Here is an 18120-nt window from a genome sequence, read left to right on the forward strand (position 1 = left end):
ATAACTCTCATGCGAATGGGTTTGCATTTTCGAGGTACTAAGTTCCAGTTCGAGCTTCCGAAATGGCACTTGGACCGAAGTTGGAATATTACTTACTTTAAGGATAAGGAATAATCCTGTTTAGTGGATTCGCTGTTCCTCACCAGATAGCTGCCTTCTCTTAGCAAACGAAGAACAGCCTCTGCTTCGATGCGCGTGATAGAACCGTGATACCACCTAAAAGAAAAATCGTAAACTCGTGAAATACGTGTGTCAAGAGAAGCTGGTTTAAGATGATCCGTTGTAGATACTCACCCTTGTCTCTCTAGAGGAAGATCAACATCCACTAGATCAGCCGACCCACGAGTCGTATTTATTTCTAGTGGCAGACCTAGACTTAGCGCAACTGGTTTCTTTATGACCAACTGACCAGCCAACCCTCCTGAATTAGTCGCTCCAGTTCCACCCCCATCGAGATTCAGAGTCATCTTGGGACGCGACAAACCGCCGCCTGAAATGAGTCACGCGACAGTTAGACGCCATGAACGTACTATACTGTGATACAATATAGTATAGTACCGTATTAGTATCGTTAGGATTCCGAGTCTTGCGACAGAATTAATAAATCAAGATGTATGTATTTAGGACATATTGAAATTGCACCCTTACGAATCTCCTGGATTTGGCAAGAGCAGACATTTATATTTTCAACGGTGAATTTGAGATGTTAACATACTTTCGTGATATTAAGCTGAATTTACATGATGTTCGATACACCTTTGACCGCATCAATTCTTAGCCCGTATTCTGTCCGTCGCATTCCTTTGAAATTTCGATCGACCTCACGCCCCGTTTTTGTGATTAACGATGCAGATCTCAGGGCTGACACTTTTAAAAGTACGCGACACCCAGTAGGTATTTGATGGAAGCCGAGGAGTAATTTACGTTCAGGTTTTTTCATTAGCAGCATACTAGCAAGCCCTAGGGGGCTGGCAACATCACCATTGATTGATTCGAGTCTTTTCTTGGAAATTCGACACTTTTAGTCAGTCTGCTTTCATTTTCTTTTCCTTACTGGTTACCTCGAAATTTCCCTTTTCATTTCTTTCCCCGCTTCGCTTCATCTCTCATGTTTTACTTATACGAGTATCGATCGAGCCAACTTTTAATTCCTCAGTGTGTCTCGCTCTGGCGAAGTGAAAAGGCAAAATTCCGATTTACAAGGCAGGTTTCAATGGCGTGAGTAAAATATAAGTTTCGTATGAAAAATTATTGGGGAATAAAAACTTTTCTGACAGCAAGTGCAAAGCTCTGAAAAATCTATGTAAATCTTCAAGCTTAGAAGACAATGTGTTTTCTTTGCTAACAATGGGAATAAGATTCCAAGCCAAGGGAGAATTTAACCCCTTAGTGCCGGTTAAGAATCGCTCAGGAATTACGAGCATTGTTTCTAACATAAACAATACCCCATCCGCGATCCTCCCTGACAATGACACATGCCTCACCATTGTATTTTAAACTGAGACAAGTACCAGCTTCCTCGAATTGAATACCATGCAGAATTTATCCCTTCAATTTCTCTCTTCCTCTCTTCCTCTCTCACTGTTCATGTCCAACGTTATCTTATCGAAAAAAATATTTAAGTACAGTTCAGAGTATAAAAATTCTAGTAGCAACTGTGTCGTATATCATTTCCGTTTTCTGACAAGAGAAAAGGAATAAGAAAAAGTGCAAATCTTATTTTCTCCAAACTTGCCAAGATCTTCCCCAAACACATTACACGCACGTACAGTTTCGAAAGTTAATTGAATTTAGGGCTGGCGCACAATCTCTTAACAGTTAACTCTTGGCAAATGACGAAGGTCTGACGAAATTGGTCTGACACGTGTAAACACGAGTTAAAGTCACTCGAGTATAACACCTACGGAACAGTAACACCATAGCTCCCAACCACCATAAGTGCCAGGTTCACTAAAGGAAAGAAACTTTTTCGGTTCGGGATTCCCATGGACATTCACCGGCAGCTTCTTACTCGACTTTATAAAACATTAAACGAAATCGCAGCGAATAGTCGAGCTGCGAATAGACTACTTTCTGAGATTGGCTGAACGGTAAGGCACGATCTACTTTATTCAGTTTCATCCTACAATTCGAGGACGAAGGGACGCTTTAATTTTGTTCACCCAAAAAATAACCATACGTACTTTTCGTTCCTGCTACCAGGACTCTCTTTAAGTACATTCCTCATTATCATTGATATCGACGTTGCTTTTATTGCTTACTTAAAATTTCATTCGTTCATTGTACTCCTTCTGTACTTTACTCCGTAACTCATAACTGTTCTTTGCCGACACTTATATCGCACGAAGTTTCATGTATAAGATTCGTGTAGTGTACAGTGCTGTCCTCGAGGGAGATCGTTACTCCAGGAGCAGAGACACGCGAAATCAACCTTCGAATTGAGTGACGGATTGTCTAACAGCGCAAGACGTCTCAAGTGCGTCTGACAACGAACGTAGAAATATACAGAACCTTTTCTCATGGCCTCTTGGGAAATTCTTGGCTGCGGTATGAACCAGAGTGAACGCCTTCGATCACGCGAGAGAAGAAAGTAGAAAAAGAAATACAACAAAGAGAACAGAGTCGAAGAAGAAGTAACGGGACACAGGAATTCGTAGAAGAATGAGAAGAGTCTTTTAATTTTGCCTAAATAAATCAGTAGGTATGGTCGATCAACGTATGTTGCCGCTACAGTCAGGTGTACGGAAGCCTGAAGGGCTCGAGTGTTATTTCCAGAAGCTTCGAGAACGCTGATGTGAATTTATTGCCGTGTCGGGAAATCGAGAAGAGGTTCGGAGATACGTTTAGAATTTATGGGGGATTGTCCGTATATCGAACAAGGAAACCATCATACTATCTCTTTTATCAGTTGGACAAAATTCTTTGGAAATTATGTAAAAACCAACAGTTATACCTACGAGACGAGCTTTCTATATTGTATGGATTACGTGATGTGGTCAAACAGAGAAGAACAGCAGAAGCCAAGAGTAAGGTGTCCGTGCACAGATGCGTTATAGTGTACAGGGGTGGTTTTAAGATCCGACAGATGTTACAGGAGCCATCCCCCATATCCTGTAGAACCTTCCATCCCTTACAGCCCTTATCGGCTGAGTAACAAACACTTCGAACCTGCCCGGAATAGTTGATGCATCTCGAGCCTCATGAAATATGAAGTACACGAGAGTCTATGGTATCTTCCAGGGAGGAGGCACAGGGTAGTTTGATATAACCATTGAACGTACTGGGCCCAATTTGCCCTTGAATTAAGTACAGTCAAGAGTGAACTAACTTTGAGATATTCTCCTGTAATAACCTTCTGCACCCATTCTAAATAACTTATGAAATACCAGACTCACGAGGTACAGACGTATGTAGGTATATATCTGTATACGTGAAAGGAGATGGTAAAGAGTACAGAAAAGTATCTCGAGCGGGAATGCACCATTTCACGAAATTCGACAAATAATCCGGACGAATGAACGAGCGCGTAACTGTGTTACCGGAATGGAAAGACGTTCCGGATGTTACGGAAGTTACGTTGGAAGTCTGTCGAGTAATAACGTTACACGCTTGGTTATTGGCCACCCTTGAGCTTTTGATATGAAATCGCGTTACCGCCGACCAGTCCTTTTATATGTCTTCCAACTTTTTCTAAGCGGATTTCACATGCCTTATGGGGCAGTTGATAAGAGCGTACCAACCGAAGGACATCCTTAAGATATTTACGAGGGTGAATTCCTGTAGGAACTACCTGCACCCGCATGTAATGTATGTTTGCCCACCTTGGTATAGTCAAGGAGTACAGATGGTCTCCTGAAGACATCTAAAGGACATCAGAACTTGAAGACGAGTTCAAGACTTCCTTTGGATACTTGTACCGATAGGCAAGAGTACTGTGTAAGTCCTGGACGATTGGATGTATTGCCAGGAGGCATAAAAACACCACAAAATATTCGATTGAAGATTCGTTTGTTTGTGCGGTGAAAGTTCAAAGAGAAACGCATAATTTTTTATTCCAGTTTCAAGAGTGGAGAGGGTGATTCTAGCGGATCAGTGTGATTGGAATATTCGGTGGGGACAGAGGAGTCGGAATACGTTCGTCGAATGTAAAACAGCGTCTTACATCATCCCCGAGTATGCATGGAAAAGCATATATATCCCTTATATATTTTTCTTTCCTTTTTTGCTCCCTCCCAACGCATTCTGAGCTTTTCCACAGCTGCTCGGTCAAGCGTGTACCGGGAGATACCACGGGTTTTTCTTCTTTTCTTAACGAGCTCAGCAATCTATGGTGCCGACATAGCAAGGAGCCATTAAATGGACCGTACCAGATCCCGTTTATGATTGATAATATTAATTTACCAAAAGTGAAAGGAAATTGCCTTTTGAAATGTCGCCTTAGAATGGCGCTACTTACGCTATTGCAAGCTCAGCTTTTGCAATCAAAGCAGACAAGTCGAAACGATACCGGATACCGGAATCGAAGTTGCTATGGATATCGTTTATAGGAATAAGCCATCCGTAAAGTGGGCATAGAAGCTCCCGAGCAAGTAGGCCTTATTTCCAATATTTCCAATAGGTATTGAGTATCGATACGCATGAACGCGCATTTACACACGTCCATTGCTTTAGTGGTCGATGTATGTGTTTGTTTTTCTGTTCTTTTTTTTTTCCACATTTTCTTCTCTTTCCTTTTCTCCTCTATATTTCTTGTTCCACGCATTGCGGCGGTAGCTCCAAGCAAACTGAGCCTCTCCTGGATCGCATTGTAGATGCGCGCAAGTTGGGAGCTTTTGTCTAAAAGCACAATGGTGGGTCTTTCAGTACTCTACCTAGTCTGAAGTAAAACCAAACCCCAAAGCTCCTCGGCTAACATCTTCTGAAAACTGGGTAAAGTGAATTTCTTTTATGCTAGTATAATTATGGCGTTTCCACGCCATTAACCGATTTTTCCACCTCACTCGTCATTCCACTCACAGCTACTTCAATTCACGCTTCAACTTCATTCGTAAAGTTATTTGCGAATTTTCAGTTTCCCAATGCCTGAAAGTACTTGGACATAGTCATCTTAATTTCGCTTCGGTATAGCTTTTTGGTTTTTCTTTGACCGCTCGAAATGCCTTAATCCATGGTTGAGAAGAATTTATTTTGCCTCCGCGAGAAAAGAAAAAACTGATGGTCCGATAATCCAGGGATTCTAGCAAAAATGATTTCCAGCCGTAAGGGATGTGCGAAAATGTTATTGGAGGGTTCCCTCGACCAGCGGGTGTCCTGAAAGTAATTACGTGCTAGCCAGAAAAAAGTGGCGACTGCTAAGAAATCTGTTCCCGATCACGTACCACCCTTAGCTGCCTGACTGACTTACTGAGGGCAGGGTTTCCTTCCAGGTCCTAGCCGCAACCGTTTGGCTCTTTAAATGGTCATTTACAGATTCGAATCGCGCATCCGTCACCTTGGATAATGTTGGACCGATCCGTCTTGTCGCAGATGGTCAGACTACTGGATGAAATATATCATTCGAATATATATTGGAACTCAAAAGGATACCACTGCACATATCTAATTTCATCATGGACTATAATGAGCTGAATTAATAAGTTAGCAAAATTTAGAATGTCAGAAAATGCGGAATTTTCTATGGCGCACATGTCCTATATTTGCCGCAGGCAATACTGCATTTAACCGTTGGGGAGGAGGTATGTACATTATAGCTCACGCAATTTTAGGGATGCAGTTTGTGGCCAGATTGTTCATTTCTCGTGGATGCTCCCACCGCATCGAGCGAAGCTGTCACAGATTAATCGGCCGCCTAATTATCACAATTGTGACCTGTCTGTAAATCTCGAATTATACCAGGTGACAGACTGGAAAAAGAATGAGGTATTTCCTACTCTGGAGGAGGAAATAAATAAACGTAGAATTTTCGGTAAAACTGATAATATAAACTTACCGAAAAGTACTGGCGGTTCAACGTCACGTACTGATAGACTAGAAGACGCCTGTGAAGCACTGGATTCTGTGCTCTGCGTGCATCTCAAACGTCTTCTTAATTTCGGCATGTCAAATGGCAAGTCGCGAAGATCCACGCTGGTGGCACTTCCCGAAGTTGTAGCATCCTGCTGCATTAGAAGTCTTCTTCTGCGCAACTTGGGCATATCGAATGGCAGATCAGTCAATTCAGGCTCGTTATCAATCAAATTGATGTTATCTAATTGTGGCTTAAGTAAATGTAAACCAAACGGTTTGCATTTTATTCCGGCTCTTGATTCAATGGATATACCACTGTCCGACCCTTGTATCTCGGTATCCCCTGAACTTGATGATTGCAGAGCTAAATTAATCAGATTCTTATTTTGCGGGGTCCGTCGCTTCTTGAATGACGTATCGGTTGGTGACGTCACGTTAGTATTGGTATTAGTATTTGTGTTAGTATTGCCTGTGAGATTCTCAGTAGGTTCTTCCGGAGATGCTTTCTGAGAGTTATTGTTACGATTATTATCAGATGTCTCGGATGCTGGCTCCTGAGACGATTTGTCCGATATTGGTGACAGAATGTGAAGCTTGTTAGTGTGATGATTCAAGAATCCTGATAGGGTAGGTTGCTGATGATGATGGAAACAGTTTGTACTGCCACTGTCAGAACTGTGAGAGCTGAGACTGGTACTGTGACGACTCTCGGAGCTGCTGGTTGATCTGTTCCCTTCGCTGGTACTGCTTCTCAAAGATTCCATACTGCCGCCACTGCTACTGGTGGCCATACTCTCGGTGCTGGAATATCCAACGCGTCTCCTGGTAGTCCTTAACTTGAACTCCAGAATTCCGGATTCCCTTCTCGGTCTCGGCAGCTCACCTTCAGCCTCATGAGGCCTGCCCTTGAATTCCATAATCGGTCGGCTCTCGCGAATGAGACTTCTTGGTCTCTGTCGATCTTCTCTTGGCCTTCCCTTAAACTCAAGAATGAGTTCCTTATCCAGACGACGACTTTGCGAATCTACCTCCTGGACGAAGCTCTTAGGTCGTCCTTTGATCTCTAGAATACTGCCCTCGCTACTTTGAGGCGACTCCTTAGCTCTGAGGGATTTGACTGGTAGTCTCATGTCTTTAAGACGCGGATGATCAGGCTGCGACGGTAGATTAGGCGCACTACGTATGTTCAACAGTAGATGATCCTTATTTCCATGGAACTTGGCAGGCAGCGGTGCTGTCGACGGTGGCGAAGGCGTATAGCCGCGCACCGGTAACCTTGGCGAAGCTTTCTCATCGCTAGAATTAATCTGGAGGGACTCGATATCTTGGGACAGAGATGATATATTGTCAGTTTGTTGAAGACGGCTCGGAATTGGTTTTGGCCGGAGTAGAACGACTTTGCGCCTATCCTTGGGTACGTATGAGATCTGCGCCGAGGTCTCGTTATTACATGACGAAGTGGCCCTGGCCGGGGTGGCCCGTGGTTGAGAATGTAGAACAGGATGATTGGTCACACGATCGAGATCATCCAGGTCATCGTCCGATCGGTTAACCTTGCAGTCGAAGGCCGTCTCGTACAGATGACGCTGTCGTGCCATCTCTTCCTCGTCCTCCTCTCCCACCTCCTCCTCCGGCTCCTCTTCCTCCTCCTCCTCGTCGTACTCGTCCTCGAGGAGTATCGGCTGCGTATCTATTCTCCTTGAACGCCGGAGCTTGCGCACCTGACGGAACGCTGGCTGATCTACCTCATCCTCTTCCGGCGACACGACGCACATGCAGACACTAGTTGGTATATCATGACTCAGTAGCCTATGTGGAGGCATGAGGGTGTGATCCCACTCGGTGATGATGCACGACGAGAGGATCTCGCTTCTTGCTTGGACTGCATGCTCACTCCCCGACGTGGGGCTCACTAGTTCCGATTGACTTTGCTGACAGTAGGGCGGCCCATCACCAGCTACCGAATTCCTTTTCGGTAGTCCTGGTGTCCTAGAACGTTCTCCAGGAACGTCTAGGCTCACGCTCTTCCGATATTTACTTGGCTGCGATCTGGACAACTGTTCCGGAATCTTGAATAAGTCTCCGTAGTAATAAGGCGAAGGATGTCTAGTAGGCTGATTCGCTTCGGTCGGTGACTGGTCCGTGAGATTGACCAGAGCTGCGCAATCTACGATTACACCCTCCTCGGGTATCTCATTGGCTTTCTCAGCTAGGCGAGCACATTTCGAGGAAGTGGCGTAGAGGTCGTTTTTGTGTTTTCTGAAGGATACCAAAGTGCTTGCCAGTTCGTCATCTTCGCAAGATGATCCCGAAGCTGAAGGATCTGTAACAAAGCAATAATCTATATCATACATTGAACTTGATGTTTACTGTAATACAGTTATATATATATGTGGATCAATGAGTGACTTAGCAATTTTGCAAAAGACCCCATAAATCCATATTGCTGCCACTGTCTACCAGACCAGCATCACCCCCCAGTGGTACTATCATATAGGTGCTACCCGTAGAAGAAAGGATGGGACCAAGACTGAAGATAATGGGCGCATTATACTTGGCGAGGGTTCACGAATCCTCATTCCTTTAGCAATGGGGAAGACCAGACTCCATAAACTATACGCGGAGCTGGTTTTGACAGACACCAAGAATGCGAGATAACAGCCCGCGAAACTTCCTGGAAAAATGATTATACCACAAAGAAGGGTCCATTTTATCCTTTATGTTTTCGTCTATGACCAGTAAGATATGAAGATACCCTTTCTATAATCTTGCAGGTTACGTATAAATAATGCTTGACGATGATATTACCGACTGGTTCTATTAGAACAGCAGGTTCCCAAGAATTCCGTAAATAATCATCGAGAGAATTTTATGAACATACAAAAATAGATAGATTTTTTAATCAATCTTGTATGCTAAACTATTTTAAAGTGACGGTGGAAAATTATTTTTGTACTACAGCTTCCTCTTTTACTATGAGTAAAATGCGATTTTCTCTCTTATGGGGTTGCGTAGACTATGCAGGGTGAGAAAGCCATGATATTCCCATGTACTATACTCAGGCACTCAACTCTTCACTACTCTGCTTGTCTCTACCCGGCTTCATCCTCCGTCCCGACTTTTGATCTTGCATCCCGTATCTCTGGCAGGATGTAAGCAGTGCCGGGTGATGCGCTAAGGGAAAACGAGAAAGAAAAGGGCTGCGACTATATGGGGGAGTTCAGGAATGGAGAGAGCTGTCTTGCGAGGCACTCAGATTTTTCACTACGTCGACGTTGAAATGAGGAAATTGGTAGGTTGAATGCTGAAGAGATTTCGCAGACTGGAAAAATACGAGAGTCTAAGAGAAGCCCATTACTATTTGCGTTGTGAGGCAGATTAACCGTTGACTTCCGTTTTCTCGCATCCGGTCTTGTTAAATCCATCCTCCCTACTCAAGGTGGAGGAATCGACCTACCCCTTTAACTTTACGTACATTTCATCCAACAAAAGCAGCAATATTATTACTATTTTACATAGAAACAATCTGGTACGACGCTGGCAATATGAAATAAATAAACTTAGGAAACAACGCAAAATAACTATAATAGTACATCAAAACACATCGTAACAATAAAAGTATTTAAGAGACCTTATAAATAGAGAAAGAAAAATTAACAAAGAAAAAAAAGGTTATACCTGCCCTGAAAGAAGGAAAGTGAGTAGTTGCTTCGCGAATTTACTTCGAGAAGGAGCCTTCCGTATATCAGCCGGTAGAGAGTTCTAAAATAAGGCACCAGTGATGTGTAATGAGTGTTAGTGTCAATTCAGTGCGGTAAATAGATGTCACAAGATCCCAGGAACGACTCCGAAAAGTCTAAGACACAAGAGACGAAGGCATATCCATCAATGAATCTGTGGGGTAAGCAGAACTAGTCCCAGTAATTTATAGATATAAGTATCCCCGGAAGAAAAGTTGCTCGAATTTTAGCCAGTCAACTTGGCTAAAATTGGGCACGATGGGCTCCCATCTTTTTACCCCAGCACGAAACGCACCCCACCTGCATTTTCGAGTGAGTCCCAAGGAACCACTACCACAGATAACACAGCAATTGACAGGGCGGCTCGGTTTCCCCTGAGGACATAGAACGTCCTATTAATACGTCCGCAGACATCGAGAATCTAAGAATTCCATGACAGTTTAAAATATATGTAGGAACGAGAAGAAAAGATAACGAAATTGCCAAGTGAGTTGAAGAAGAAGGGAATGCAAAATATGAATATGTATTCGCAGCTGCTGCCTCTATCGCGATTGGACCGTTGCTACTTTGCTCGGTGGGACGGATGTCGAAATTGCCAAGGAGAAAAATAAATATTCGAAACAGTCCGCGTAACTCTCGATTGCATTTTAAACGAACCGTACTCGTCGGCCCGTACAATTTCCCTCCCCGGTCCAGAGCAACGGTGCCGTGAAATTGCACTTGCAACAACCGACGCATGCAGCAACGACTAATTCTTATAATTCCCAGGAAAGTTCAATTTCGAAAAGTGCAGCTCGTTCGTTCGCTCTTTGTCATCCGCCAGTCTCGAGAAATATCTAAGAAAACTTGCAACTGCAATTCCCAAAGTTCAACTACATCCAACCGATGGATTTCATGGGGCTGGCATATCGCCAAATTGCAACGATATTGATTACCGATCGATAATCGGATTTGCTAGATGCACCGGGTGTGCCAGAGATTGCTCGAGTGCAGATTCGTATCGTTGGGGCTGCAGATGCACTCGGGGGATGCCCTGGAAGCCTACCCCTAATGAATCTATTAGAGCCAGGAAGCGACAACGTTAACCCGACAATCACAACGTGTAACGTGAATGCACTGTCGCTGCACTATCCCTGCATCCACGTATATGCAGTTCGAGTGAACTTGCTGATACGGCTCTATGTATGTGCTTGCATCCCCATCCCTTAGGGATGATTTAGAACGTGGTCCATGGAGAACACTGTGTACACAACGAGCACCCCTACTGCAGGGAGCTGAAATCTGATGAACTATCGACTCGCGGGTATGACGATATATTTCGCGTACGGCAGCCAGAAGAGATATCGGTGAACGGTGGTCGAAATAGGAGAGGAATGAAAAAAAACAGGGCAACCACAGAAATCTTCTGAAAGCTTTATAAGGGAGCAAAGCTCGGGAAGCTTCCGGCACTTCACTCGGCTTTTTATTAGATATTGTCCTCGTAACATAACCGGGGAGTAAGGCAATGTATGTGGGTCGTGGATTGTATCGTCGTGAAGGGTGCGTTGTCGCTCGGCCCTTTACCAAATCACGGTCGCCACCTTCCCTTCTTTTCCCGCTTCGCCCTCCCTGCCGCTAAGAACGACAATGCGACTGCAAAGATTACCCCAGAACGTGGTGCTCCTTCTCCTTCTTCCTTCCTCTGGTATCCCTTATAGGACATCTTATCCTTATGCTACTCGTAGTCATACCGCGACAAAATGAAAGCCAATCTCGGTTATTGGATGCAGTATGAGAATACGGATTTTGGGAGAATTCTGTTTTTTTTCTCTCTTCCTAGGAAATCGATACGATAACCCTTGGAGATTTTGAGAAATATGTTTTTCTTTATCGGCTGACCGGATGTGATGGTTTCTTTTTTGCTTAATGAGTTTTTACTGGTACGATACCGGAAAGTACAGCAGGTTGTTGTAATATCTTTTAGGGGTTGTCTGATAACGGGAAAAATTCTCTTAGTCATCTCTGGGGAAATTCTGTTATCTTTATTCTCGTTATATTTATATTTTACTGTCATTATTGTGGACTTAGGGTTTTGATATTAAGACTGTGAGTCATTGCCGTTCGTTCAACTGGCATAGCTGACGTTTGAGTCTCGAAGCTATTGAGCTCCTTTAAGACTATTTATATAAAAAAAAGAAATTGAAAGGGGCAGAAATTTCATCAGCAACGTAACCCAAAGGTATCGTAAAGAAATAACAAGATGGGAACCTCTTTGCTGACTTTCTGATTGACTGATTGTCGGAGTCACTGATTAGAAACACCGGTTCACCTTTGAACTTCGACCTTTTCTCGAAATTCTGATTATAAACCAGGACAAAATATCAGATGCGAAGCGATGCGCGGCTCGTTGTGACGTCACGTGCACATAGAGACCGTAAAGTCAAGGAACAAGTAGAAAAGATGAAAAGGAAAGAAGTCAGGGTAAACTGTGTATATATCCAAAAGCTGTGCAGAGGGTTGGTACAGGGTGAGGCCAAGTGCTAAATTAAAAAGACGCAAGAGAGCCGAGACCTTTGAGAATTTTGAGTGGCAATTACTTGCCCTGTCCTCGGATTACTTACTCCAGTAATTTTATTACATCAAAACCTTATATTCGCGTATCGCATTACCCTTACGCGCACTCTGCATAAGGTTCGCCGAACTTTACAGGGTTGTTAGGATACTGGCTTATTATATGATACCCAAGTACTACTACCTATGTGAACTGGCCTTGCACTGATTGTCATTGACAGAGAGCGCGATGATAGATAAATAAATTGTCATTTATTAGAGAGAATTCGGAAAAGGGTGGAAGGGCAACACAGAGATTTCACCCTTACTGCCGTTGCTGGTTCATCAAACCGATTTTGTTCCTCGTTAAGCAGCATGGCCAAACTGCACTGTTAGGTCCGATTGATTTTACTGCTAATAAAATCAATGTTAGTTCATCGTCAGAGGGTTGAGAGACTGGCGTGCTACTGGCAGGGTTGGTTTGGACTGCTAGGGGTGGATTATACGCTTCCCTATCGGTAGACATTGCTCAATTGAAATCTACATCGGTGGTCACACGGGGCACGAGCGTTTGCGGCGGAGGGGTTGAAAATTTCCTACGGTACGTGATGTCCTATACTTTCACGTGGTACCACTCATCCCTCGTGAAATTACTAATTTTCATTTATATTTATTTCTCTTTTTTTTTTTATATAAAAAAGTAGCCCTACCATATCTCCGTGTTCGTCTGACTACCCTACCAGATTCCCCAGGCAATTTTACGTCTCGTACTCATCTTTTTACATTTACCCTGCTGCGCGCACCCTCGGAATTCTATTACGTGTCTACCAGTGAGACACAGGGGATGGTCCACTTGGACGAGGGGGTTGGTATGATTTTATTTTGTGATCAAAGAGAAAAAGGATTAAGCCCGAGTGACGTTGGCGCGAGCGGAAGAGACACTGGACTTGGTTTCATTTGACTAATGACGCCGCTAACGTGGCTCACTTTTTGGATAATTAACGTTACTACGATACTCGGAGCGATGGTATCAGTCGTAATTAGTATCAGAGAATTCGTTTTATGTGTTTCAAGAGGAAAATATTAACAGACCAAAGAGATACCGAAGGTAAAAATATAATATGATCAATCATCGTACCGGCGATTTTTGTCCAGATGGATGAAAGCAGCTGACGCGGCAATTACCCTAAGCACTCCCGAAATTATCTTTAAACGATATGCAAATCGTGGCAGAAATGCTAATTGTAATTAGCCACTGAAATTAATTCAAAGGCATCTCACCGGCGAGGGGTTTGGCTTGGCCTAAATATAGACCTTCGCCTCTCCCTTTCGTTCGAGAATTCTAGGCTCTGACTTAATGATAATTTACGGTGAAAAATGTTTTTTTATCTCAAATTATAATCACGCTCGTTATCGATTACCAATAAAAATAATACGACGCGTGTCTTCCTTTTTATGGAGAAACAAAATTTTCAACCCTTTATCAAATCAGCTATGGTACGAACCTCATTCTTTGTCAATTTAAAATTATTCCAGAGAGAAAAATAAATCGGGCAATAAATTTTGCATAAATTTTCATTAGATTTAAAAAATCAATTACCATTTGAATACAAAATTTGTCGTATGTCATCTGACTGCTCTGTTTGAGTTACGCGTCCCCTGTATTTATAAAAGGTGTAGAAAAACTCCGGGACATTAGTACTCAGCCCAATTACCAACATGATTTATCCGTCTAGACACCCCCAGAGATAAATCCATCCCCATTGGCACTAGTTAGGTAGGTGCTATCAAAACATCCATGCACACCATGAAAAGTATCCAATAAGAGATTGTCCATCGACAATACCCAAGCTACGGTATATAATGTTAATAAATACACCCATAGGGTTATAGAATAAAAATTGAAATGAAAATAAGATTAAACAAAAGACATTAATCGTGCAGTAGCAGCACGATCAAAGGGATAAAGCGGTGTCGTTGACAGTTTGTAAATGATCGAGTTTACGGGTGGTAAAGGAAACGTCTAGTGCGAGAGGGTTGAAGATGGTGGAAGAGACTCGGAGCTAAGGAAATGACGAAAGCCAAAGAATAGGAGGGTAGAAGGAGGATGGAAGCAGTGAAATTTCCCTTCGCAAGTTAACTATTCATCTTCGTGACAATTCAACGAAACTTTTGGTTGCCTCCCCCTTACGGGTTCCATTTTAAAACTGTCAAGGGAGAAATAAACATGGCGTCGATTATGGCATCCACAACTTTACTCGTTCACACCGTACAAAGAGATCCAATAAATTAGAAACGGAAGGGACGATATTGTTTACAGTTTCTCTAAAATTACAGCGGTTGATCCACATTTCCTTAAGGGATGACATACCATGTGGTATTCAAGTTAAGGAAGAGTGGTCGATTAATTCCAGTCCCCTGTACCGTAAGGGTAGTTTCACGAAATTCAAGGGTCCTTGGTAACAAAATCCAGAAAAGCATCGTGGTGTCTGGCACAAAGTTTCCCTTTCCGTATTTCTCTTGTTGTTACCCTTTCTCCCGATATTAGGCCCCCTAACCCTTGCACTCTTCAACCCCTTATTCACCCCTTTCATACAGCACTCAACTGACGGACAAACGGACAATGTGTCATTTGCATACGATGAACCGGGTTGCCCGCGTTAACTGCTCGGGGACGTGGAACAAGGTACAAGTCACCTAGTACCATTAATTGAAATGGGGTAATTTCGTTTGCTTGGGGTTGCTGTATCTTCTAACCAGACCAGCCTGAATAGAAAGGGTACAGCGGTGAGAGCGGCTGTGACGGAACAGTTTCCGGGGAAAATTTCCATCTAAATTTCTACTCTAGCAGTTGACTGTGTTTAAGGTTTACCTTGACTTAAGAAAATCGTCAGGTTTAATATATCCGTGGGGGTTTCAGGGGGGGCAGGTTTGGTTGTTCAGTACGCACAACGTAAAACACTCTTGAAACTTTACAGACTGCTAGGAGTGAATTGGAGAAGGAGAGACGAGGGCCAGTCAATGGGGAGAGAGTTTAATTAAATATCGCGCGACATATTAGGGAGAAACCGAGGGTGGTTTTCCACAGTGTCGTTCGCAAGTAACGTCCGGGACACGACATCGACCGTAAAAGTTCGAATCTACCCGCGTCAACGGGACCGTAGGGGTTGTCATCAGCTTGGTACAAAGTGGCTATCAGAAAAATGTTCAGATAACTAAATTTCATGTGCCAATTCAAAATTTTCTTTTAACACCAAAATTAAATATCGTTCCATCTGAAAGTCTTTAATGAAATTTGGAAAAAAAAAATGAACCAATAACAATTTTTAATACGCTTTAATACGACTGTTTAGTGTTGGTATTGATGATTCCTCAATGTTCTGTTTATTCTAATGAAATGGTTGTCTGATTAGTTAATTGTTTGTTTAGTATTGACAAATATTGTGACATTTCCAAATCCACGAATTAAAATCTCATGAATATGGTAAAGATGTAAATATACCGGGTGTTTATTCAGGATCACTGTTATTGAGCAATCTGCATATTTGAATCAAGATTTGAGAGCATCGGATACGTGCTACCTGAATAACCGTAGAGTAATTGCCGACGAAGAGAAGCAATGGGACTGCAAAGGGAGGAAAGAAAAGATACCGTATGTTGGAGCGATTTTGAATTTGCCTTCGAGTCAAGAATAAGGCCTGGAACAATAGTAAACTTGCAGAATAACGCAACATTCATTTTTGCATTACCCTCATTCTCAAGAGTATTCTTCAGAATGACGGTGAATTATATTTTCGAATCTTTCAGAAAATGTTTCAAATGATTATGCCGCCAGTTGATTATTGGTCCAGCCCTTATTCTTGATTTGATGGGAAATTCCAAATCGGCAGTGAAATCAAGCTTGTAATGCTTGAGTGGATTGACGGATCTGGCAATGTACCGTAATTCACACGTCTTCATTGTGATACAGAGAGTTATCGGTATCTGTGGTTTAGCGCCTGAAAACTGTGTACAATTTCCAGCGTTCAACATTCCATATTTCTGGGATTCAATTCGACTTCCTGCAGATCCTATAAATCGAGGCTAGATATATGCATTTCAAATATTATTGCAGAAATATTTTATGCAATGGAAATCGAATATTTGCCATTTGAATATACGTCTCCTGAACCACTTGGTTTCATTTTTTTCTTCTCATCTCCTTATCTCTCTTTGCAAGTATGAAAACCGACAAGGCACACCTGAACGAAGATTGCGAAAACTTTTAGCAACGAAAATATTGTCCTTTTATTCCCAAAAGCACCGTTATCAACGCTTGCGTCCCCATCTTTGGTAGCGCCACCTTGATCCGAGCCACCCCCATTCAATTCACGAGTTTATAATAAAAAGAGGGAAGGAGGATTAAAAAAGAAGTGAAAAAAAAAAATGGGTAAAACCTCGTGGTAGAGTATTTCAAAGCGGCAAATGTCATAACCTTTTTGAAATTAAAGTCCAACTTTCATAACGCCCTCGTGAAAAGAAATTTACCCTTGGTATTCGATGGTTGCTTTTGAATAAGAGTTTAAAATTATCTCCTGAAAATTGATAAGTGACGATTAAAATATCACCAAAGACAGGTTTGTCATCAAGGATGATCAGATGTACCAATCAACAGACTCCACTACCTGAACAATCCTTAACGAATGTATTTTATAGTGGTAGTACTCACCGGTATAAGGTCTGCAATAGTCTCGATTGACTTTACTGTAAGTTGTCGGAAGGGATGATTCCGCCCCTGGTTCCGTATAGGCTTTGCTTCTACTGTCTCTGGGGTCGCTGTACTGCTCGACCACTTCGACTTCCGCCTGCATACAAAAAAAGTCAAAGTTTTAAAAATATCGACTTGTGCATCTCAATTGTGACGCGTAACTTTGATTATTGTCACTGAACGATAAGGCTGATTTAACTAAACTGCCAAGTTCAGCTGTAACAATACTAATTTGCCGTGTGTATCTAGTGCTTATGTGCATGGTCACGGGTCCTCTTCTCGTCCCTTAAGGGATGCTAGTATGGGAAGGGTTATCGCCAAGAGTTTCCTACGGCTGAGCGAACACGGCACGTTCGCGAATAGGGGTTGTTTTCGTACGAAAAGCAGAAGCAATTGCGGCAAAGCCTTCCAGAGTTCCCGAGCCAAGAGTAAACATTTTTTCCTCTCTGTTAAGCGATCATTATTTCCAGAGAAAACATTGGACAGGGGTAACTTTTCTTTCCACTTTCTACCTAACCCCTTTTCCTCTTCGTCTTCCGTTTATTCTTCTCCCTGTGAACCAAAAACTATGGCGCATCTTGACGTCCTCGTTCGATAGGCTACTACGATTAAACGAAACCACTAATTACCCTTATCGCGATGAGTCAGGGGTTAATCAGAGGCGTCACTCCTTTCATCCCTATCAAGGATCGATTAATGATACGCAATACCAGAAGTAAATCAGCCATGAAAGAGGCTGGAATATTTTCGGGGATGCCTGGATGGGGTTCCATCATAATGATGTCCCGAGGGTATAAGAGGAAAGCTGGGAAGGGTTGATTTTCTCGAACGAAACGAATAATCAATGCAAAGGCAACCAAGATGTCCCAAGTGAAGAATGATAGGATCGATAAATGAAAACTGGAAAATGGTCTCTCCGAGGTCGCTAAAGTAAGACGCAGTCGACGTAGAAGATGAGACGACGGGTATGGTGGGACGAGTGGTGGGCGGTGGACAAGTAGGTTTAAATTGAAAGACGCCGAAATTGGAATTCTTTGGGTAAACTTATATACGTATTAAAGATATATCCCTTATACATAGGGCAGCGAGAGAGGTGGG

The 18120-nt window shown here is 42.8% G+C and overlaps 1 protein-coding gene across 1 annotated transcript in view; it reads right to left on the reverse strand.

The window, feature by feature from the left end:
- The window catches only part of LOC107268255, an 80378-nt gene that overhangs the window by 3294 nt on the left and 58964 nt on the right, over positions 1-18120 (reverse strand). The window contains exons 4-7 of the mRNA XM_015740850.2: positions 16984-17119; positions 5990-8329; positions 295-490; positions 97-216 (exon numbers count right to left, since the gene is read on the reverse strand). Of these exons, the coding sequence (XP_015596336.1) occupies positions 97-216; positions 295-490; positions 5990-8329; positions 16984-17119 (2792 nt within the window). The remainder of the gene's footprint in view (positions 1-96; positions 217-294; positions 491-5989; positions 8330-16983; positions 17120-18120) is intronic.

Source organism: Cephus cinctus, unplaced genomic scaffold (assembly GCF_000341935.2).
Source record: "Cephus cinctus unplaced genomic scaffold, Ccin1 Ccin1_scaffold0504, whole genome shotgun sequence".
NCBI lineage: Eukaryota > Metazoa > Arthropoda > Insecta > Hymenoptera > Cephidae > Cephus > Cephus cinctus.